We start from the raw sequence: 25,060 nt of genomic DNA on the forward strand, positions 1-25,060 counted from the left end.
CATGAAGACACAATTCTCTCATACGAGCCAGTGATTCGACAGGAGAGTAAGTATAATATACATATATATTTGTTCTCTGTGTAGAAGAGGATTGGCGACCATTAATGCTTATCTTTATTCCAGTGTTTGCAGACATTAGTTCTGACCTGCTTCCTCTCCTCTCGTTTGCAGTTCATTACACGAGGCCTGTGATCATCTTAGGCCCAATGAAAGACCGAGTTAACGATGACCTGATTTCAGAGTTCTCTCACAAGTTTGGCTCCTGCGTTCCTCGTGAGTAGACCACTCCGCAACATGCATCACATTATCACAGCAGTGTATGGCAACGCTGTGTTTTAGTGACCACTCTCTCTCTAACCGTCAGTTGAACTGGTCCCTCTCTCTGTGCAGACACGACACGTCCGCAGCGGGAGAACGAGATGGACGGCCAGGACTACCACTTTGTGGGCTCGCGGGAGCAGATGGAGAAGGACATTCAGGATAATAAGTTCATTGAGGCGGGCCAGTTCAACGAGAACCTCTATGGGACCAGCATCTTGTCTGTCAGAGCAGTGGCTGAGAGGGTATGGAGGCACACACACACACCATTAAATGTACAGCATACAGGGATGCAAACTCGTCACTTTTCTGCGATATTTGCCGGGTTTGATCTCAAAATAGGTCATCCACATGAATCGTGTAGATCCGTATTCAACATAAAATAAGTATGCGTGGGGTCTGACAGCAGGTGCTCAGCACCCATTGAGATAAGAGACTCACAGATCTTGTCTTCTCCCTGTGAGATCACTAAATATATGTGACTTCCCCTGCCCATTACTATCTCAACTGATAGCTACTTTCTAGAGGAACAATGTACTTGCCTTTTGATATGTGGTTGTCCCACCTAGCTATCTCAAGATGAATGCACTGACGTTTTAAGTCGCTCTGGATGAGAGCGTCTGCTAAATGACTCACATTTACATTACATTTTTACATTTTGTTTCTCAACTAAATGAATGACTGAGCACAGAATGCGTCCCTCAAATAGGATATCAAACTAAGTTCAGAGCGTGATGTCCGATATGTCATCAGAATGAATCTTGGTTACCCAGAAGTAAAATCCTCACGCGAAAGTTTGGCATGTAGTCGGTCCACGAGAGATTATATCAAAATGCTTCATCCGGTCTCACCGGTGACTGCTGTGAGCAGCCTAGCGAGCCATTACCCTCCTCAGCTGCTTCTCTCTGTCCATTCTGTCTGCGCATCTCTATCAGGTTGAAATGTTATTTAGCCGTGATGGCGAGCTGAGGGTGTGCAGACAAGTGATGAGGCTTCTGTTATATTTGTTTAGTTATTGGAGCGGCTCGCAGCACGAGCGAAGTGGATAAGTATCTTTTAAATTCTCCTGTTAGAGCAAGCAGGCCAGTCCGCTAGGCTTTGCTGTCACGCAGCCATAGAGGAAAAACGGAGCACAGTGACAGTAATGCTTGCGCCTTTATATCACTGAAAGTTTCTAGGCCAAACCAGTCAGAAGTTATGCTCCTTTCTCCCTTTTCTACTGCAAACAACCCTGTTTAGTTATGTTACCTGGCTAGCTAGCTAACAACATGGTACCTTGGCTATGCACAAATTTGGATGGCACAGGACAAACAGAAAAGTGATAGCCTACTCAAAAAGATGATTCAAAGGTAGGATGCATATGCTTAATCAATTTCATTTTAAGCTAAATCTGGTATCACAATACTACTTGGTATTGTGATACTTGGCCTGGGATCACATCGTTAGTAAAATGTTGGTATTGTGATAACCCCACTCTGAGAATAGAGAAACTCTTACGGCGTATAGATTTTCTGCATGTTGCTGTGTGGAAAAACTGTCACCTTTTTGGGTCCTCACAAGTTTGCATCCAGGGTTAATTTCTGATTCATTCTTAATGGGATGTAGAGCCTGATAGAGTATGTGGTAGTTTCACACTGACCTGCTCGTTCTCTCTTTCCTCTTCCTGCAGGGAAAACATTGTATCCTGGACGTGTCTGGGAACGCTATAAAGCGACTTCAACAAGCACAACTTTATTCGATCGCAATTTTCATCAAACCAAAATCCATTGAAGCTCTTATGTAAGTGTGTGTTGGAACTAATAAACTGTTATAAGCATTGCACTTTTACTGTTAACTCCATACAACAATCACTTCCTGTACTGCACAATCATGTCTTGTGTTGCAGGGACATGAATAAGAGACAGACTTACGAACAAGCTAATAAAGTCTTTGATAAAGCAATTAAGCTTGAACAAGAGTTTGGAGAATTTTTCACAGGTAAGTCCACTAGTTATTACATTATTTCACAGATGCTAAATATTTTTAGATTAGCTTGTATTGTAGTGCGAGTAGGAATCTTGATGCACTCATTTGTGTGTGTCTCTCTCTCTCTCTCTCTCTCTCTCTCTCCAGCCATTGTACAGGGTGATTCGCTAGAGGAGATCTACAACAAAATCAAGATGATCATTGAGGAACAATCGGGCCCCTACATCTGGATACCTTCTTCAGAGAAGCTCTGAGCTCCCCAGCTGTACCCCTCTGTCGGCGCAGAGACCCCCCCCTCCCGACACCCCGCCCATCCCCCGAAGAGCTCCTCCCTCCCCCTTTTTTGCAGATATGTTTCATATCAAGTTTTAGTGTCATCATTATGTTAATCTCAAATGAAAACTAGTCTTATCACCATTTCTGTGACTGTGCACACCCCTGCATGAGTTTCTCAGCAAATCCATTCAAGACTGGAAATGCCATTTCAAATGAATTTGTCATTTTAAAACAAAACAAGGGAAAAGCAAAATGAATCGTTCTTTGTGAAATGGGACTGACAGTTGAAGATCAGAATGTTTTACAGACGACGCTGGAGTGAGGAGGAGTTAGGGATTCAGGAGAAGTTGCAGACCAATCATACAAGTTGGAACACTGTAAATGTTCATCAAATCACATTTTTAAAAAAGACACGCAAGATGAGAAGCAAAGACCACTTCGGTTTTTTTTCTACAAGGACTGGATAATATCAAGCCCAGCTGATGGTACTGTTGGAGTTATTGCTCTTCTTTGTAATTACTGAAGAAATTGGTGGAGAAGCCTACAGACTGGTGATCTACCAGCTTGCTGTTTGATCAGCTGCCAGTTGTTGGTGCTGCAGCTGATACAGACCTCTTGGGAGGCAGAACCAATGGAAGAAATTAGTTATGAATCTCTACATTTATATAATGAAATCACAAGGTAAATCATCAAATCCTACTGCGATTTTACTACATATTAAAAACTACACGTTTTACACTTCACTAGAATTGTCTACTTGGAGGGCTGTTAGATTGTTTTTTTGGAGGGGGGATTTTTTTGCTTGTGGTTTTTAGCTGCTCTGTGTAAAGGATGGGGGTAGAGAAATGTAACGGGGCTCTCTGCAAAACACCAAACTGCCTTACATCAAATATAAATTGTTATATTACTACCTGTACTTTGAGGGAAGCTATAAATAATTGACAACAAAAAAAAGATGGAACTTTTTATTTTAAATGTTCACTTTTTCTGCGTTGTCTCCTGACTTCCAGGAGGTCTAACTTGTGAGTGCAATAGACAAACGCATCGCACTTCCGTGGATTTCTATCTTCCCTTTGTATTCTTTTTGACCCTTTTCCTGTTGTAATTTAAGATTTGATTGGATTTCAATTTAGGCAGCCATAGCTCCCTCACCCACGTTGAGCAGCAGATCACCCTATTACACTCTCTACCTTCCAAGAGGAGTGTGTCTTCTGATTGAATAGTCACATGGTACTGTCCTGAATATGCCATCATGAAGGTGGCCTTAAAAACGGGTAGAACGAGACAATAATTGTATTGGATGTCCTAACAGAGGCAATTTAACCTGCTTTTGGATTGTCCCCTTCCCCCCCCACCCAAAATAACACTAAAGAGGGGTTTGATTAAAACCTACATTGCATTCGTAAAGTATTCAGACTTCTTGACTTTTTTTCACATTAGTCTTATTTTAAAATGGATTAAATACATGTTCTCAATCAACACACAATACCCCATAATGACAAAGCAAAAACAGTTTTAGAAAGTTGTGTAAACAGAAATGCCTTACTTAAGTATTCAGACCCTTTGCTACGACTTGAAATTAAGCTCAGGTGAATCCTGTTTCCATTGATCATCCTTGATGTTTCTACAACTTGATTAGAATCCACCTGTGGGAAATTCAATTGATTGGACATGATCTGGAAAGGCACAAAACTGTGTGTGTATATATAAGGTCCCACAGTTGACAGTGCATGTCAGAGTAAAAACCAAGCCATGGTTGAAGGATTTGTTTGTAGAGCTCAGAGACAGGATTGTGTCGCGGCACAGATCTGGGGAAGGCTACCAAAACATTTCTGCAGCATTGAAGGTCCCCAAGAACACAGTGGCCTTAAATTGAAGAAGTTTGGAACCACCAAGACTCTTCCTAGAGCTAGCCGCCTGGCCAAACTGAGCAATCGTGGGAGAAGTGCCTTGGTCAGGGAGGTGACCAAGGACCCAATGGTCACTCTGACGGAGCTCCAGAGTTCCTCTGTGGAGATGGGAGAACCTTCCAGAAGGACAACCATCTATGTAGCACTCCAGCAATCAGACCTTTATGGTAGAGTGGCCAGATGGAAGCCACTCTTCAGCAGTAGGGACTGGGAGACTAGTCAGGATCGAGGGAAAGATGAACGGAGCAAAGTACAGAGAGATCCTTGATGATAACCTGCTCCAGAGCACTCTGGACCTCAGACTGGAGCGAAGGTTCACCTTCCAACTGGACAACGACTCTAAGCACACAGCCAAGACAACGCAGGAGTGGCTTCGGGACAAGTCTCTGAATGGCCAAAGCCTGGACTTGAACCCGATCGAACATCTCTGGAGAGACCTAAAAATAGCTGTGCAGTGACGCTTCCCATCCAACCTGACAGAGCTTGAGAGGATCTGCAGAGAAGAATGGGGAAAAACGCCCCAAATACAGGAGTGCCAAGCTTGTGCGTCATACCCAAGAAGACTTGAGGCTGTAATCGCTGCCAAAGGGGCTTCAACAAAGTACTGAGTAAAGGTTCTGAATACTTATGTAAATGTGTTATCATTGTTTTTTATATATATATATATATATATATATATACACATTTGCTAACATTAAAAAAAAAAAATTTAAAAACGTTTTGCTTTGTCATGGGGTTATAGTGTGTAGATTTAAGTATTTAATCCATTTTAGAATAAGGCTGTGACTTAAAAATGTAGAAAAAGTCAAAGGGGTCTGAATACTTTCTGAATACACTGTATATGCTCTGTGTATCTAACGTTTTTAAATCATTTTTGAATGAGTTCTGGGCATGTGTTGAACCACTGTGTTATGAACCCATGGCATGTCTGGGCGAGCAAGGTCAGCTCAGGAATCTAACACGCAGATTTAATTTCCCCTGTGACTGAAATGCCATGTTTGAAAGGAGACATGGAGAGTTCAAGGCTGTTAAATGTGAATGAGAGTAATTGACTGAACGATCTGAGTGATTTTAAAGGCATTTGCATTGAACTATTTAATAAGCGAATGTAATATGTCTATCTTATGATGCGGTGAAGCTTTGTGAAGACCACTTCTGTGGTAAACCCTGAGTTGGCTCTATGGATTCAACAGGATTGAAATGACCTGCCCCATCTCCCTTTGCGGATCTTGGCACTGTGTGTTTGTGTACATGTGAGGGGACTTGTTGAAGAATAAGGAATGCTGTGGCTCCCTACCCTGTGAACGTTTAGATTTTCCACCTTTTTTTTGGTAGAGGGGAATGGGTTTTCCTCAGATACCTGAGAGCCAGACCATCTTCTATATGCCCACAGGAAGTTGTCACCTAGCCCTCTGGGTCCCTTACTTCCCCCTAAAGCACCTGTACCTGAAGGCATTTTCTGAACAGGTGTGCCCACCTGCCAGGCACCACTGCTAAACCAGCTGTCATTACCTGTGTCAAAACCAGAGTTCAGGGAATAACCGAAGGGAACAGAGCCATTTATAAACTGCATACAGACTGTTTCAAAGGGTGTGGTAGCTGTCAAATGTAAATATGCCCCCAGCAGATCCCCCTCACCTGTGCTTCATGCATGTGTGAAACAAACTGGGGCAAAACATGTTTTCTAGATCACAAATGTCAGGTAAGTAAACTGAGCTATTCTGAGATATAATTTCCATACAAATGTGCTGTAATGTTGGTATTTCTCTATAGACAAATCTTCAGCTGCCTATTGGAAAAATGTTTGTCAGTTGGGAATGTAATTCCCTCAAGTAGGGCCTGTCTACATGTTATTTCTTGTGGAAAATGGTGTCTGGGTGTATAGAATTAAACAATTATGTAAAAAAAATGAAGAGACACAGGCAGCAACCTACAAGGTGATATTCCAGAAACCATGAGGTGCATTGATCATTCTCATTTAGAACTGCTCCTCAGCTGTGTTTCAACTAAACACCAGACTGTTAACGTCTGGTATTTATACCTCTCGGTCAGCCATGTCAATAAAGCCCAAAGAACTAGATTTAATTGTATTATTTCTATTTAGGTAGAACAAGATTGAACCGAAATGCCTCTTGTGTTTGTATAATTGATGAGGGTATTTTTTCCAGTGAGAGAGACATGAGCTCTGGGGGGGTGGGGTCGGTCGGGTTATGGTTTGTCCTTCTGGGTGATGAGTTGTTTGACAGCGCACCTGTGCAGTAAGTGCTTGCGAACCCTTTGATTGTACAGTACTTTCCTTCCTGTCACACTACAGGTGGTAGAGCCTATCAGGACGCTGGACCGAACGGTCTTCCCTGTCCTAGTCATGAGGGAACAGTCCTGCAACCTATTTTGTTTGGGGTTTTGTTTTGGACTGGACAAGAGTTTATTTGTTTGAAAATAATAAAATATGTGACTCGGTTATATGATTTTGATGTGTTTTATTTGACTCCACTGGTATTGGCAGTTTAAGATGATTTGTTTAATTAAGACAAATTTAATTTTTACATGTAAAATTCATATGAAAGTAATATATGCAAGAGGCTTAAAATAAAGTCCATTCATGTGCAGAAGTACCAAAACATTAACTAGAAACGGTTATCTGAACTCTCCATAGGGAAAGTGAGGGAAATATTGGGGGAGGACAGGATGCAACTGACATCCTGGAGGAGCTGACTAAACTGGAGACCAGTCATACAAGAACCAGTGAGACATCATATAGTAAACTACCATCACAGCTACCACATGAATAATATCAGGTGCCAGACAGTAAAAGAGCTCTGCAAAGCTCTACCAGCTCAAATCACTACTCCAAGATGAGGTTCTTCTTGACTTTGTCCAGACTATCCAGGACCTGTGTACAGATCTGATATCTGTGGACAAACAATACTGGATATTAGCAATCTAAGAAACAAAATGGCTAGGTCTATATCTCTTTTCATTTACAGGTATACAACCAAACTTTTCTTAAGACATCTTATCAGTAATAAGAATGTTCTTAACGGACTTGCCTAGTTAAATAAAGATTACATTTTTAAAAATTACAATTCAGTATTCCATGGGCCAAAACCTCTCATTTGACTCAGCCCTGTCACGCTCCACTGCTGTCTCCTCCCTCAGTCAGTCAGTAGTACCTGTGTCTGGTAGCTCTCCTGCAGGGAGCCCAGGCGGCAGAGGAAGCTCATGTCCAGGCCACACCACCCCTCAGGGTACTCGGCCAGGCTGTAAAGCAGGATGCCTGTGTTCCAGGCGCAGGTCAGCTGCCACAAGATCTCCATCTCAGGGAAGTCCTCAGGCTGGAGAGGAGACAACAAACACATTCATGCTGCCGCAGTCCACCTGTCTAGAAGCACCTGTGATGATGGCCTCAGAGTCCAGGTATGCATAATGGCTTTTAATGTCTATAGTTAGTCTGGGAATGACACGACAGCAAGAGTTGTTGAGGAAGACTCAAATGTGATTTTGATGTATATTGATTTAAAGGACAAGTTTTCCCAAAATCCAGAAACTTCCAAGTGAATCCATACATTGAAACTAGTTCAGTGGAGTTTCCCCATCTCTCCCTGTAGTGCTGTGATGTAGTGCTATGCTGGAACACCGGGGTGGCGGTCCAAACACTGAAAAGACACACCCTCGTCCCTTGCCTTATGCCCTTGGGGAAATCCCTGTCGCCATCTTGGCGGGCGGTCCAAATGATTAGCCAAGCAAGGGCAGTTTGCAACGTAAGCCCCTCAGCCCTCGTTTTAGTGGGCTTTACAGGTGTACAAGTATGTTCACTCCGGGGCCTGAAACACACCATAATTCAATTTGCAACGATTGTACATCTGCTAAGAAAAGTCAGCGAAAACTTAAAAACAACATCAATGGAGAAGTCAACATACAAGTGTAAGTAAAAACGAATGCAAATAAGTTACATTGTGCTTCTAATGCACATGACGGCACAAACACGTCTCGTAAAAAGTACATGTTTTTGTTTGGTTATCTTTTGGAAATTGTAGAAATAAATAATTTTCCTTCTTCAGAAGTTCCAGCTATACAGGCTAACGTTAGTTAGCTAACTATCATACAGTAGGCGTATATTAATAATTATATATAGACATGCGCTTATAAAACTACCGGTGGCTAAAAACACAATCATCGCGGGATGAACGAGTGACGAATTTCCGGCCAAGGGTGGCCCATTCACAAATCATTCCTCCTTTATGCAAGAAAAGACTTGGGTCATGGAAGTAGATGGGAATTTTTCAAATATAGAGTCAGAGTGGTAGCCATTAAACGCGCCAAAGAGCTGATGCAATTAAAGAACCTTAGCGAAAAGGAGATGATGAGCAAGCTTGACAGTTTTCTGAAGAAAGATAATTTGTCTGAAGAAGAGGAGCCTGTATTCAAATCTTTACAACTAGAATTAGAACAGCTTTACACGGATCTGGCAATGGGTGCCTTTGTAAGGTCAAGAGCAAAGTGGATTGAAGAGGGGGAAAGAAACACTAGTTACTTTTTATGCACTTGAAAAGAGAAACTACAAAAGAAAATCTATAACTGCACTCAAAATTAATGATGTTTTATGCAAAGATCCCATTGCAATATCATCATTTGTCAATTCCTTTTATGAAAACCTTTACAGCTCTCAATTTCAGGAAGATGGTTGTGAAAGCTACATTTGCCACATTCAGAATTATGTCCCTGTAATTGAGGATGATTTCCACTCAGTTTGCGATTCACCTGTGTCAATTGAAGAAATTAGAGAGGTTTCTGAATTCAATGAAAAAATGGAAATCACCTGGCCCTGATGGCCTGTCAGTTGAATTCTATAGACAGTTTTGGGAGTTACTAGAAGACCCGATTTTCAATATGTTTCAAGATTGCATTAAAAATGGGGAAATGGTCTCCACTTTGAAACATTGCCTTATTTCATTGATTCCGAAGTCCGATAAAGACCCTTCTCTCATTGACAATTGGAGACCAATTACTTTATTAAATATTGCTTACAAATTGATTGCTCTGGTTTATGCCAAAAGATTAAAGAAAGGAATAGATACCATTATAAATGAGACTCAAACAGGATTTATGATTTGTTCTAACATTCGTTTAGTCTTGTACTTTATAGATTATTCAGATGCAATTGACTCAGATGCGGTTGTCTTATTTTTGGACTTCTGTAAAGCCTTTGACACAATTGAACATGAATTTCTCTTTATGTTCTCTTAAACTTTTTGGATTTGGTGAACATTTTATTAAAGTACTTTGCATGTTTCACAACATTATAAATTGTTCTGTGCTACTAAACCTTAATACTTCCAAAGGATTCAGTATCAACAGAAGTGTACGACAGGGATGCCCAAGTTCGCCATTTTTATTCATTTTGGTTGTGGAACTTCTATCTCTAGATATTCTGAATGATGCACATTTGTATGGCTAACCATTTTTAACAAAGAAATCAAAATTTCCCAACTGGCTGATGATACTACTATTTTCTTAAGAGACAAAGACCAGCACATGCCCTTAATGCTATAACTGCATTTTCTATTTTATCACGATTAATACTGAATGTTTCTAAATGTGAAATCTTATGTTTATTTGACTCTGATGATAAAGAAATAGAAAATATTCCTGTAAGGACTGTGTTAAATATTTAGGAATACATCTGTCAAAAAACCACTTAGTCAGACAACATTTGAATTTCTCTCCTAAAATTAAGAGAACTAAAAATATATTTAATAATTGGCTACAAAGAGATCTTTCTATACTTGGGAGAGTACTTCTGTCCAAGGCAGAGGGACTGTCTCCTTTTGTGTACCCCTCATTATCGTTATGTGTAAATCCTGCTACTTGTAAAGAGATCAATAAGACCTTTCTTGACTTCATCTGTAAAAATAAGTATCAAACTAAAAAAAATCAGTTGTTTCTAACAAAAGAGCTGAAGGCGGTCTAGAAGTGTTGGATTTTGTTGACATAAATAACACTTTCAAGATAAACTGGTTGAACATTTTTTTATCAATACTGATTCAATATGGTATTTCATTCCAAATAATGTGTTTAATAAATTGGGAGGTCTTCAATTTTTACTGACATGTCATTATATTCCTGAAAGATTACCTGCTAAATTGGCTAGGTTTCACCAACAAGCTTTAAAGGACTGGAAAATATGTTTCCTGCACAATTTTTCACCACATAAAACTATTTTGTGGAATAATTCAGACATAACTATAAGGAATAAGTCATTGTTCTACCCCAGCTGGCAAGAGAGGGATATTGACTTTGTTCTTCATATTTTCAACAACAAGGGTAATATTCTCACATATGAACAATTTATAACATTGAAAGAGTTTCCAATACCTTTCAGAGAGTTTATTTCTGTGATCAAAGCCGTTCCCAGTGGTCTAACTACACGAATGAAAACTCATCATAGCCTTGGTAACGATCACAAAGTTTATCCAGAACTCAGATTGGAAGGCGTGGGCTTACTTGAGAAATCTTGTTGTAATAAATATATAAGACAAATTCTTCCTTCACAAAACCAACTTACACCGAGAGGAAAGTTTTTCTGGAACATGCTTATTCCTGACATTGTCTGGAAAAATGCATGGTTAAGGCCTTACAAATATTGTATAGCAAACAAGTTAAGGAGGTGCACTTCAACATTGTACATAATATATATCCATGTAATTCTATGATAGCCACATTTGTGGCTATTGATGATATCTGATGAGAATCTGTCTCACTTGTTCTTTGAATGTAAATGTGTGTCAGAATTTGGGGAAAACCTTGCAAAATACTTATTTACCATTATGAACACTGCCTGTGTTTTTGACATGAAAGATATAATATGTTACTATTGCAATGATAACAAGACCACTGAAATGATTGTACATTTTTTTTATTCTTGTTGCCAAATACTTGATACACAAACAAAAATTCCCAAATTCTACACCATAATTACATCATTTTTTTTTGAATTCAACTATTTAATTAAAACATTAACTTTTTTTTTAACTTTTTTTTTCCAGTATTTTCTCATTAATACCTGCATTCTGTTTTGTATGATGTAAGAATGTAAATTGTTGAACTGTATTTGATTTTTTTTTATTTTTATCTTTCATCATTCCTTTCCCCCTTGCCCTGCAAGTGTATACTCGTCATACGAGTATAGTGTCCACTTAATTTGAGGGCTGAGGGGATATGGTGAGTCTTTTAAGTGTTTGGACAACGAAAAAACGGGTCACGTGACTCGTTGCTCTGCTCCGTTGACAATTAATTCATTATTCTGAAATCCGCGCAGTGTGGACAAATTCGTTGTTTTATTGAAAGCATATGGCCGATTTAACTATTTTGTCAAAAGTATTACCTGATTTGAGTAATTAAATGTGTACTTAGAAACGTCACGGTATTCCCTTATATGGAGCTCGTGAGGGACGAGCTGATGCGAATGTTGATAGATTTAGGTATACCCAGTGGCGATTTTTGCATGTAAATCTTGGTGGGGCGACGAAAAGAAAAAGTGGGATGCATGCCAGCAAAGCCACTACACAACACAACACTAAACAATACATGAATTGTACTATAACGGCGACAAACGGTGCCTACAAACTGTAAGGGCCTACATAAAGCTGTCCCAACAGCAGAGTCTCAACAGCAGTCCTAACACCTTACCACTGCAACACCTGGCTATCAGCGGAGCCTTGTCTGGCAGCGAAACAGTTCATTCAGCCTCATTTACTGCCATTTAAAAAAACATAGCAGATATGGCTGACTTGCTTAAACTAATGTGGTTTCTACTGACAATTGAAATGTACAAACTATGACATTTGGAGACAACAAGCAGATAAGAAGCAATCCGTAATTTCGATTAAGACCTTAATGAGCGTGCTAGGACCGACGTAATCAATATAACTATTTGTTCAGCACTTTTGAAATATACAGCGACAGCATTCAGAACTTGGGCCGTTTTTACAGTGTTCTCTCTGTACACCAAGTCAGAACCGTAAAATAAATAAAGAGGGCATATAAGCAGACAATGAAAGCTCTTACAATGTTCGATGATTACATTTCTCAAAAACTGGTTATAGGCTACATGTGCACCACCAAGTCAGAACAGAAGGTGAAATTAAGATGTGAAAATAAACCAAATTATTAGGGTGGGGCACATGGGCTACTAACAACTTACTACACAACATACACTCAGTATTACTTTCTTAGCTACAGTGGCTGGCATATTACATAATTTATGCAGCAGCATACAATAAATTTTTGGACTCACCTTGTTGTGATGTGCTCACTTGAACAGGAAGGTGGCACAGCGGTCCTTAGTGGGCAAATTTTGTCATCAAACTTTGTCATCAAAGTCTGGCATTCTCTGGATTTATGGTGCTTTCAAGACAACTGGGAACTCAGAGAAAAAAAAGGTCAAATCATGATGACGTCAGTGATATTTGGTCATAGCTCTAGAAAGAGGCCAGAGTTCCCGATTTACAATTCAGAGTTGGATGAAAGTTCAAAACGTATTTTCCCAGTCGTAGCTCATTTTCCCCGAGTTCTCAGTTGTCTTGAACTCACTAAAGTCAGATTTTGCAGTTCCGAGTTAACTGTTGTTTTGAACGCGGCACAAATCATGCTTCATTGACAGCATGGCCAATGTTGAATGTTTATAATTTTAAACTAGGAAAATAAACCCTTAATCTTAGACTTGGGACCACACAGCCACTCTGCTGAATAGCAGGCTAATGATTGCTTTGCAATGCTTGCAGTTGGCCACTGATTCCTTCCAAACCACTCATTGTTGAATTTACGGTTTCCAACTTGTTGTGTAATGTTAATGGCCGATGAGCACCGATACGTTTTATCTATAATTTCTCTTCATTATTTCTCTTCATATGACAAGGATTAAAAAGTATTTGCCAGTAGATTTGTCGACATGATTCATGATGATGACTGCTAGCTAAGTATGATATTGACCTCAGTCCAATCAAAGCTACTGTAGATATAACGTGATTTGACGTAATTTTATCTGTGACAAATGACCTTGAGCCCTCTTGGATGGGTACTTCTAATATAACTAACTATATGGCAGCACCCAAGGGGCTAGAATTTTCAAGCTCTACCCTTAGACTTGGCGGTGACGTAGTGTCCCCATGAGTGACAGAACACTGAGCCAATCACGATGCAGCGCTCTGTATTTTCTGCTGGCTTGCCCCACCACCACAGAAAGCACTGAGCTAGGCTGAAACACCTTCATTTTGGAGCTCCCTTACTCAAGAAAACAAAAAATAATCCATGTTTGTATTTGGCTTTATTAACTCTATTATATATATTTTTTTACATTGTTTGCAAACTGGTATGTGACACGTATTAATGCCAATATAACATGCAAAACAGGCAAGCCCCCCCAAAATAAACATATATATATATATTTGTTGTTGCTAAAAATGTGGCGCTCAAAACAGTCCCACCTGCCCTGAATGACGGGTCGCCACTGGTATATCGCTGGTAAAGTTAGTTACGCAAAGTAAAGAGATGGCAGCAAGAGTAAGCTGGGTATTTGGTCCGGGACTGCACTTTATACTGGAAATCAAGGCACCACATACCGGAAAGGGTGGAAAAGGCACCACATTTCAGTGTTTTCCGATAAAAGATATGAAGAGATGCAGCCAGTCGATATGGTAAATACGATGTAAATACTCCTGCAGCCAACATTGCATCACTGCGTGTGTAGCAAGCACTTCAGCGACGATGCATATGAACGAGATATGGTGTCTGAAATGATGGGGACAGAAAACCGAAAGATACAAAAAATACAGATGTTGTTACTGGATCCATGGACTGGTTCTGGCGCAGTGCCAAAATACAAATAGTCGTTTGAGAAGAGAAAGCGACAAAGTAAGCATGCGAGGTATGTAGCCTAGCCTGATTCTTGAAGTTCGAGGTGTCCTTATTGTGTTATTACCATTGCACCATATCGCTTAGACATCGGCCTGAGTGCTCTACGGGTTAGCGTATTTATGACGAGGGGAGAAACATTGCGATAAATTATCATAGGCTACCAAACATTCCTAATATTGAGTTGCAACAACCCCCTCCCCCTGTCTGTCTGTCTGTCTGTCTGTCTGTCAAGAAAGAGCATAAGTTCTTCATGTTTTGAACACTCAGTGTTTTGGGCTAATATGAAAACATAAAATCCACTAACGACCCATTCATAGAGGTTTATGATAAGCGATCATTCTATAAAGTAAAGTTTAGCTACTTACCCGGTAGAGAACTGTCCAATTGGCCCAGCTGTCTCCAACATGTAAATAAATATGTTTTCAGGACATCAGGGTTTATGTGGGCAGCAATATCCCTGTCGTCACAAAAACAAACTAACTGCAACTCATCATCACGTTTCTCCATTTCTGTAAGAATTGTAGTCACACATTCGAATAATCTGCAGCACAAAGATTCCTCATTCGCGGCATTGGAGCTCAATTGCCACAACTGCACCACCAGTCTGTGCCCTTACGAAAAAAGATGACACTATAACTGCAGTATGCTGCAAATACTGCGTCCAAAATAACAGTCATTTTGCAGTGTTATTGCAGCTAGAGTGCAGTATAACTGCAATGACAGCCTGCAAAATACCACAGTCAAATACAGTTACTGCACTTTTACTGCAGTTTCAAAACTGCAATGCTTTTTTGTAAGGGTGTTGATCCTGGGGATGGGTTGGGGCTGTGGTCTAGCTACTGCTATGGTGGCTAGATGTCTGAAGCTCAATTTGCCTCAATTCTTCATCCGAATACTCAGGCTCAAATAATGATGGTTAAATAACACCTGGGCGCCCCTCCAGTAGTTTTCTTCATCACTCGCAAGTTTTCATCGTCAGACATATTTGTAGGTTGTTGTTTACTTTGTTGTTTACTTTGTAAACAACTTTGTTACTTTGTGCAGGGGTGAAACAAGTATCCAATTGTCATACTTGAGTAAAAGTAAAGATACCTTCATAGAAAATGACTCAAGTAAAAGTGAAAGTCACCCAGTAAAATACTACTTGAGTAAAAGTCTAAAAGTATTTGGTTTTAAATATACTTAAGTATCAAAAGTAAATGTAATTGCTCAAATGTACTTAAGTCTGATAAGTAAAAGCATAAATAATTTCAAATTCCTTATATTAAGCAAGCCAGATGGTACCATCTTCTTGTTTTTTTAATTGACTGACTAGAGGCACTCTCCAACACTCAGACATCATTTACAAACAATCCGCCAGATCAGGTAGTAGGGATGACCAGGGATGTTCTCTTGATAAGTGTGTGAATTGGACCATTTTCCTGTCCTGTTAAGCATTCAAAATGTAACGAGTAGTTTTGGGTGTCAGGGAAAATGTATGGAGTAAACAGTACGTTATTGTCTTTAGGAATGTAGTGAAGTAAAAGTAAAAGTTGTCAAAAATATAAATAGTGAAGTACAGCTACCAAAAAAATCTACTTAAATAGTACTTGAAAGTATTTTTACACCACTGAAAATGTGTAAAGTTGTCTTCACTTTTCTGTTGATCTGCGAATTAGGGCATTACGTGCCGTTGATTCCCCCGAGAGCGCACATGCACAGTTTTTACCCATCTCCACATTTCCTGACTTAAAGCTGGAAAATAGCTAATTCGGCCATACGCTTTATAAAAATTTGTCCAAACTTCGCAGATTTCTGAATCATGAATTGACTGGCAATGGAGCGGAGCGAGGCCTGCACCCAGCAACGTGACTACAGGGAGCGAGGCCTGCACCCAGCAACGTCACGAGTCACGTGACAGCACTACAGGGAGAGAGGCCTGCACCCAGCAACGTCAGGAGTCACGTGACAGCACTACAGGGAGAGAGGCCTGCACCCAGCAACGTCACGAGTCACGTGACAGCACTACAGGGAGAGAGGGGGGGAGAGGGAAAACTCCAAGAGTCACGTGACAGCACTACGGGGAGAGAGGCCTGCACCCAGCAACGTCACGAGTCACGTGACAGCACTACAGGGAGAGAGGCCTGCACCCAGCAACGTCACGAGTCACGTGACAGCACTACAGGGAGAGAGGCCTGCACCCAGCAACGTCACGAGTCACGTGACAGCACTACAGGGAGAGAGGCCTGCACCCAGCAACGTCACGAGTCATGTGACAGCACTACAGGGAGAGAGGCCTACACCCAGCAACGTCACGAGTCACGTGACAGCACTACAGGGAGAGAGGCCTGCACCCAGCAATGTCACGAGTCACGTGACAGCACTACAGGGAGAGAGGCCTGCACCCAGCAACGTCACGAGTCACGTGACAGCACTACAGGGAGAGAGGCCTGCACCCAGCAACGTCACGAGTCACGTGACAGCACTACAGGGAGAGAGGCCTGCACCCAGCAATGTCACGAGTCACGTGACAGCACTACAGAGAGAGAGGCCTACACCCAGCAACGTCACGAGTCACGTGACAGCACTACAGGGAGAGAGGCCTGCACCCAGCAATGTCACGAGTCACGTGACAGCACTACAGGGAGAGAGGCCTACACCCAGCAACGTCACGAGTCACGTGACAGCACTACAGGGAGAGAGGCCTGCACCCAGCAATGTCACGAGTCACGTGACAGCACTACAGGGAGAGAGGCCTGCACCCAGCAACGTCACGAGTCACGTGACAGCACTACAGGGAGAGAGGCCTGCACCCATCAACGTCACGAGTCATGTGACAGCACTACAGGGAGAGAGGGGGGAGAGCGAAAACTCCACGAGTCACGTGACAGCACTACAGGGAGAGAGGCCTGCACCCAGCAACGTCACGAGTCATGTGACAGCACTACAGGGAGAGAGGCCTGCACCCACGTCACGAGTCATGTGACAGCACTACAGGGAGCGAGGCCTGCACCCAGCAATGTCACGAGTCACGTGACAGCACTACAGGGAGAGGGGGGGGAGAGGGAAAACTCCACGAGTCACGTGACAGCACTACAGGGAGAGAGGGGGGAGAGGGAAAACTCCACGAGTCACGTGACAGCACTACAGGGAGCGAGGCCTGCACCCAGCAACGTCACAAGTCACGTGACAGCACTACAGGGAGAGAGGGGGGGAGAGGGAAAACTCTACGAGTCACGTGACAGCACTACAGGGAGAGAGGGGGGGAGGGAAAACATCACGAGTCACGTGACAGCACTACAGGGAGAGGGGGGGGGAGAGGGAAAACTCCACGAGTCACGTGACAGCACTACAGGGAGAGAGGGGGGAGAGGGAAAACTCCACGAGTCACGTGACAGCACTACAGGGAGAGAGGGGGGGAGGGAAAACATCACGAGTCACGTGACAGCACTACAGGGAGAGAGGGGGGGAGAGGGAAAACTCCACGAGTCACGTGACAGCACTACAGGGAGAGAGGGGGGGAGAGGGAAAACTCCACTGAACTAGTTTAAATGTATGGAATCACTTGGGACTTTCTGGATTTTGGGTAAACTTGTCCTTTTTAGGCACTTGTCCATCCATTGTTTTAATGTATCAATTTCAAGGTGGTGTAATGGAAAATCTGCATGGCAGCGGTTCGAGTAGCAACTGCATATGAAAATGTGCCTGTGAACATAAAGCTTGGTAATGCTTCAATAACATTCAATAAAGCTCTTAGTTCAACAGCAGAGTGATGGCTTGTTCAACAGCAGAGTGATGGCTTGTTCAACAGCAGAGTGATGGCTTGTACAGCACATTACCATTCAAATTGGCAGGAAGGGGATGGTGAATGGAAGCATCTGCTAATTGAAGTGGTGCTGAAAGCCCATTGATAAAAACAAACAGGAGATGCTTTCAGGGCAGCAGCAGTGGGCGGAGGGGGGCGAAGGGATGAGGGGTGGTAATGACAGTGCGGGGGTGCTGGGGGGTGCGGGGGCGTGATTGGTGCTGACTCACTGCGGCTGTGATGATGGACAGGCCATCCTCATATTAGCCCTCATATCCTCCTCCAGCACACGGGCCGCCGCCTTAGACACACCGCTCGGCAGTACCAGCAGGATCAGGCTGTACACACGCTGGCTGAGAGGGGAGAGGGGAAGAGCGCGAGAGAGAGAGGAACCTATGCACGGACACACTGGAGCTCTGTCACAGCAAACATCTGACTGGATCATATCCAGTATCTGTAACATATCCAGTATCCATAACAGAAGAAATTCATCACAACAAACAACGCCTGGATGAGGAGAACAAGTCATGTAAGGTGAGGGTCAGCTACGGTGTGTCCTCTTCACCTGCCATCGTCTCCAACACCTTGGTCTCAAAGTTATCCAGCTCTAGCACTGTCTCCACCTTGGGGTGGTTGAGCTTGGCATGAGCCTCAAGCTCATAAAACAGCAGCAAGATATCTGTTGGGTCCTTGGACGAGTTCCCTGGGAGTGCGTGTCGGATGATGTCAGATTATTCTCCTCGCACAACGTAATCCAACATCATGCCAGAACTAAGCATAGCATGGAATGGAAAGAGGAGGGATAATTAGAGGCTTTAAGAGTCTTCCGGACCTCGCAGCAGATCTTCAGGGCTTTTTGCTCGGTCTAAACATGAAGACACAGTGACATTGTCATTCAGTATTCATCATCGCCACATTGTGGCCGCTGCCCGTAACAGCAGGATTTAAAATAACTGATAACACGGTTAGTCACCTCTCCTCTTCGTTGGTCTTGGTAAATTTCCATCCATGTGGATGGAGAGGGAGCTAAATGTGGACGACAGGCAGAGAGAGATTGAGGGAGAGTGGGTGGCACCTGGTCAGAGTGTGGAGACTTCCTACAGAGCTCCAGAGGCAGCAGCAGCTATCAACAGGCACGTCTACTCAGCCCGTTCAAGAGGGCAGAACTGGGACAGCTAGGGTTACCACACACACACATAAACATACATAGAGTACCAGTCAGAAGTTTGGACACACATACTCATTCAAGGGGTTTTCTTTATTTTTACTATTTTCTACATTGTAGAATAATAGTGAAGACATCAAAACTATGAAATAACACACATGGAATCATGTAGTAACCAAAAAAGTGTTAAACAAATCAAAATATATTTTATATTTGAGATTCTTCAAAGGAGCCACCCTTTGCCTTGATGACAGCTTTGCACACTCTTGGCATTCTCTCAACCAGCTTCATGAGATAGTCACCTGGAATGCATTTCAATTAACAGGTGTGCCTTGTTAAAAGTTCATTTGTGGAATTTCTTTCCTTCTTAATGCGTTTGAGCCAATCAGTTTGTGTTGTGACAAGGTAGGGGGGTATACAGAAGATAGCCCTATTTGGTTAAAGACCAAGTCCATATTATGACAATAACAGCTCAAATAAGCAAGGAGTAATGACAGTCCATCATTACTTTAAGACATATGACGGTAAGTCCATTTGGAAAATTTCAAGAACTTTGAAAGTTTCTTCAAGTGCAGTCGCAAAAACCATCAAACGCTATGATGAAACTTGCTCTCATGAGGACCACCACTGTAAAGGAAGACCCAGCTTTACCTCTGCTGCATAGGATAAGTTCATTAGAGTTAACTGCACCTCAGATTGCAGCCCAATTAAATGCTTCACAGAGTTCAAGTAACAGACACATCTCAACATCAACTGTTCAGAGGAGACTGTGTGAATCAGGCCTTCATGGTTGAATTGCTGCAAATAAACCACTACTAAAGGACATCAACAATAAGAAGAGACTTGCTTGGGCCAAGAAACACGAGCAGTGGACATTAGACCGGTGCAAATCTGTCCTTTGGTCTAATGAGTCCAAATTAGAGATTTTTGGTTCCAACCGCCGTGTCTTTGTGAGACGCAGAGTAGGTGAACGAATGATCTCCGCATGTGTGGTTCACATCGTGAAGCATGGAGGAGGAGGTGTGATGATGCTTTGCTAGTGACACTGTCTGTGATTCATTTAGAATTCAAGGCCGTCTTAACCAGCATGGCTACCACAGCATTCTGCAGCGATATGCCATCCCATCTGGTTTGTGCTTAGTGGGATTATAATTTGTTTTTCAACAGGACAGTGACCCAAAACACACCTCCAGGCTGTGTAAGGGCTATTTGACAAAGAAGGAGAGTGATGGTGCTGCATCAGATTACCTGCTCTCCACAATCACCCGACCTCAACCCAATTGAGATGGTTTGGGATGAGTTGGACCGCAGAGTGAAGGAAAAGCAGCCAACAAGTGCTCAGCATATTTGGAAACTCCTTCAAGACTGTTGGAAAAGCATTCCTGATTGGCTCAAATGCATAAAGACGGAAAGAAATTCCACAAATTAATTTTTAACGTGGCACACCTGCCAATTGAAATGCTTTCCAGGTGACTACCTCATGAAGCTGGTTGAGAGAATGCCAATAGTGTGCACAGCTGTCATCAAGGAAAAGGGTGGCTACTTTGAAGAATCTAAAATCAATTTTGATTTGTTTAATACTTTTTTGGTTAGTACATGATTCCATATGTGACCACAGAGAGAATGCATTTAACAGAGTGTGCCTGCATGAAAGTCCATGTCTGTGTTTGGGGGAGTGACGATACAATGACTGACCAAGTTGTTTTGTACTGAAGCTGCAGGGCTTTATGTTTCTTTATCTATGGCAACACTCATTCCCTGTGGGTTATATTGATCTACACCTGTACAGATACAGACCTATTCTCCCAGCGATGCTAATAAAAGGATTTGTCTGGTAACACAAATAAATCCCTCATCCTGTCAGGGCTGTTCTCACACTGCAGCGCAGAGTTCCAAACTAAGACACACATGGGCACACACAAGCACGTGGGCGCAAACACACACACACAGGAATAAAATGAGACAAAATGCACAGTGCACTATGAGGCTTTCACGGTGCCACTGTAACTCGTAAAATAGCAAGAGGATCCAGATAAATGTACAACATTAAGATAGATAACAGTATATCTCCAGATAATAACGTTCTGCTGCTCCACAGCCATGCTAGTGAACCTCCCTTTGTTTTCTGCTGCTCCACAGCCATGCTAGTGAACCTCCCTTTGTTTTCTGCTGCTCCACAGCCATGCTAGTGAACCTCCCTTTGTTTTCTGCTGCTCCACAGCCATGCTAGTGAACCTCCCTTTGTTTTCTGCTGCTCCACAGCCATGCTAGTGAACCTCCCTTTGTTTTCTGCTGCTCCACAGCCATGCTAGTGAACCAGTTGGCCTCCCTCTGGTTCCTGCTGCTCCACAGCCATGCTAGTGAACCTCCCTTTGTTTTCTGCTGCTCCACAGCCATGCTAGTGAACCTCCCTTTGTTTTCTGCTGCTCCACAGCCATGCTAGTGAACCTCCCTTTGTTTTCTGCTGCTCCACAGCCATGCTAGTGAACCTCCCTTTGTTTCCTGCTGCTCCACAGCCATGCTAGTGAACCTCCCTTTGTTTTCTGCTGCTCCACAGCCATGCTAGTGAACCTCCCTTTGTTTTCTGCTGCTCCACAGCCATGCTAGTGAACCAGTTGGCCTCCCTCTGTTTTCTGCTGTTCCACAGCCATGCTAGTGAACCAGTTGACCTCCCTCTGTTTTCTGCTGCTCCACAGCCATGCTTGTGAACCGGTTGGCCTCCCTCGTTGACTGCTGCTCCACAGCCATGCTTGTGAACCGGTTGGCCTCCCTCTGTTTTCTGCTGCTCCACAGCCATGCTAGTGAACCAATTGGCCTCCCTCTGTTTTCTGCAGCTCCACAGCCATGCTAGTGAGCCAGTTGGCCTCCCTCTGTTTTCTGCAGCTCCACAGCCATGCTAGTGAACCAGTTGCCCCCCCTCTGTTTTCTGCTGCTCCACAGCCATGCTATTGAACCAGTTGGCCTCCCTCTGTTTTCTGCTGTTCCACAGCCATGCTAGTGAACCAGTTGGCCTCCCTCTGTTTTCTGCAGCTCCACAGCCATGCTAGTGAACCAGTTGGCCTCCCTCTGTTTTCTGCTGCTCCACAGCCATGCTTGTGAACCGGTTGGCCTCCCTCTTTGACTGCTGCTCCACAGCCATGCTAGTGAACCAGTTGGCCTCTCTCTGTTTTCTGCTGCTCCACAGGCATGCTAGAGAACCAGTTGGCCTCCCTCTGTTTCTGCTGCTCCACAGCCATGCTTGTGAACCGGTTGGCCTCCCTCTTTGATTGCTGCTCCACAGCCATGCTAGTGAACCAGTTGGCCCCCCTCCGTTTTTCTGCTGCTCCACAGCCATGCTAGTGAACCAGTTGGCCTCCCTCTGTTTTCTGCAGCTCCACAGCCATGCTAGTGAACCAGTTGGCCTCCCTCTGTTTTCTGCAGCTCCACAGCCATGCTAGTGAACCAGTTGGCCTCCCTCTGTTTTCTGCTGCTCCACAGCCATGCTAGTGAGCCAGTTGGCCTCCTTCTGTTTTCTGCTGCTCCACAGCCATGCTAGTGAACCAGTTGGCCTCCCTCTGTTTTCTGCTGCTCCACAGCCATGCTAGTGAACCAGTTGGCCTCCCTCTGTTTTATGCTGCTCCACAGCCATGCTAGTGAACCAGTTGGCCTCCCTCTGTTTTCTGCTGCTCCACAGCCATGCCAGTGAACCAGTTGGCCTCCCTCTGTTTTCTGCTGCTCCACAGCCATGCTAGTGAACCAGTTGGCCTCCCTCTGTTTTCTGCTGCTCCACAGCCATGCTAGTGAACCAGTTGGCCTCCCTCTGTTTTCTGCTGCTCCACAGCCATGCCAGTGAACCAGTTGGCCTCCCTCTGTTTTCTGCTGCTCCACAGCCATGCTAGTGAACCAGTTGGCCTCCCTCTGTTTTCTGCTGCTCCACAGCCATGCCAGTGAACCAGTTGGCCTCCCTCTGTTTCCTGCTGCTCCACAGCCATGCTAGGCCCAGGGGTGAGCTGTGATACTTTCTACATTTCTGTTCTGGTGACAACAAACACGGGTTGTGGTGAAAACCAAGCATTGCACAGCAGATAAAAATAGAATCGGTGCTAAAGCATTACCTCAGGCAACTCATATATTAAGAGAAAAATGTAGCTGTGGGGCTGTTATACATTGTACTCACCCATTTTTAGATATGACAGCAGAACATCCAGATTTGCATGTCTATATGTAGAGGAACTGACGGCGCTACTGCTGTCCCCAACCCATTCAGCAGCGATGGTATTAATGCTGTTTTAGGTTCTCTGTTGTGTGCCTCTCCTCTACGTTCTCAGTTGTCAGTCCAAGGGACTTCATGTCCCAGTTGTCATCAATGTGTTGGCTCGTTGCAGTGATGTATGATAGTGTGTTCATATACATCCAACAGTTTGTTGTTAACACCACTTATGGTGTTTGAGAGCTTGCGCTTTGTACTTGCAGAGCAATCATTGTACCATTTCTCCACCAGGGCCTTCACGTTTTTTTTCGACATGGCCTCTTGTAGTCTGGCTCTAGATATGCCATTAGGGTATTGAAGCCGACATCCTCTACCGTTGACAATGGCTGCATATCAACTGCAATCATTTCTGTAATCAGGGCTGTGATTTTCTCACTCCGTCCCTTATCGCACTGCAGCCAGCAACGGGTTGGGTCTCGCTGTGCCTCCCTTTCAGGACCTGTACTGCCACTGTAGCTCAATCCCCCCTCGCAAAGTTTGCATTTCATCATCTTCTTCTTATTTGACTTCTCTGGAGTATTTCCCGACAGGACTTCGCTGCTGTCGCTGCCCTGTCTCACGCTCTGCCATTTTCCCAACTGTTATCGAAGATGACGTGCGGAGCGCTTTATATCTTTGGCAAATCATTTCTCCTATTTACAGCATTTTAGCATTATTTGTTTAAAAAATGTTTAGCCTTTATGATGATGATCAAGACCTGTTAGTGGCAGTTCGATTTTTGGCACTGATTTTCATTTTTTTTTTTTTTAAGAAACTGAATTTGGGGTTAGGGATTTTTTCTAAACATTAACAATCCCAAATGTATTTAAATGTCACACTCCTGGTAGAAATTAAGCATTTAAACACCATTGTATAATTCATCATGTTTAACGATATCTCATCAATCTTGCTTTGTCTCCTCACTGGCTTCTTCTATTTGCTAATGGCACCAGTCGAACCAAATGCCTATAAAAGACAAAGATGAGGAGGACTGGGGACCTAGTTCCTTTCACCTACTAACACTGTACTGAGAGGCACATATTTCACAGGAGAAAGAAGAAGATGTAGGTCAGTGGATCTGGGAGACAGTGAAACCTCACTGAAACCTTGCACAGCACCATGTGTCATCAAATCACTGTTTATTTGTCACATACGCATGTTTAGCGGATGTTATTGCGGGTGTAGCGAAATGCTTGCATGCTTTATAATGCATTTATGGTGGGAGACTGGTGACACAAATGGCCACAATCAACTGTCATCGTAGGTTATCTCATGTTTATGATAACGTAATGTATGTGTTACGATTCACATGAAGTGGTCCGATCTTGCTGGACAAGAGTTCACTGATTTTATGTGTTAGTAACTGTCCTGAGAGCAGTGACAACCTGAGCTTCATCTTTTGAGTTTTCACGCAAACTCTCCAGAACCTTCGTGGCTGTGTCCTGTTGTTCATGATGATGATGGTGGGTATGTTCTCCTTCAAGAATTGTCATCATTAT

At 43.2% G+C, this 25,060-nt stretch overlaps 1 protein-coding gene and 1 long non-coding RNA gene across 7 annotated transcripts in view; one reads left to right on the forward strand and one right to left on the reverse strand.

The window, feature by feature from the left end:
- Positions 1–6,932, forward strand: part of LOC110504964 (disks large homolog 3) — a 113,158-nt gene extending 106,226 nt beyond the window's left edge. For all 5 annotated transcript variants that reach the window (XM_036969793.2, XM_036969789.2, XM_036969792.2 and 2 more), the window contains 6 exons: positions 1–46; positions 172–273; positions 391–563; positions 1,988–2,097; positions 2,204–2,295; positions 2,431–6,932. The exon at positions 1–46 is cut by the window's left edge and continues 5 nt beyond it. In XM_036969793.2, coding sequence (XP_036825688.2) covers positions 1–46; positions 172–273; positions 391–563; positions 1,988–2,097; positions 2,204–2,295; positions 2,431–2,537 — 630 coding nt within the window. In that variant the 3' untranslated portion in view covers positions 2,538–6,932. The remainder of the gene's footprint in view (positions 47–171; positions 274–390; positions 564–1,987; positions 2,098–2,203; positions 2,296–2,430) is intronic.
- Positions 6,933–14,889, reverse strand: LOC149971612 (uncharacterized). 2 transcript variants are annotated; one of them, XR_016491645.1, is made up of 3 exons: positions 14,750–14,889; positions 7,643–7,804; positions 6,933–7,381 (listed from the first exon to the last, which is right to left on the reverse strand). It is a non-coding gene; the product is annotated as an uncharacterized LOC149971612 (long non-coding RNA). The 2 variants fall into 2 exon arrangements; XR_016491646.1 differs by lacking the exon at positions 14,750–14,889 and adding an exon at positions 12,766–12,888.
- Between the last annotated feature and the right edge of the window lie 10,171 nt (positions 14,890–25,060).

Source organism: Oncorhynchus mykiss, chromosome 25 (genome assembly GCF_057628025.1).
Source record: "Oncorhynchus mykiss isolate SJ-2025 chromosome 25, ASM5762802v1, whole genome shotgun sequence".
Classification (NCBI taxonomy): domain Eukaryota; kingdom Metazoa; phylum Chordata; class Actinopteri; order Salmoniformes; family Salmonidae; genus Oncorhynchus; species Oncorhynchus mykiss.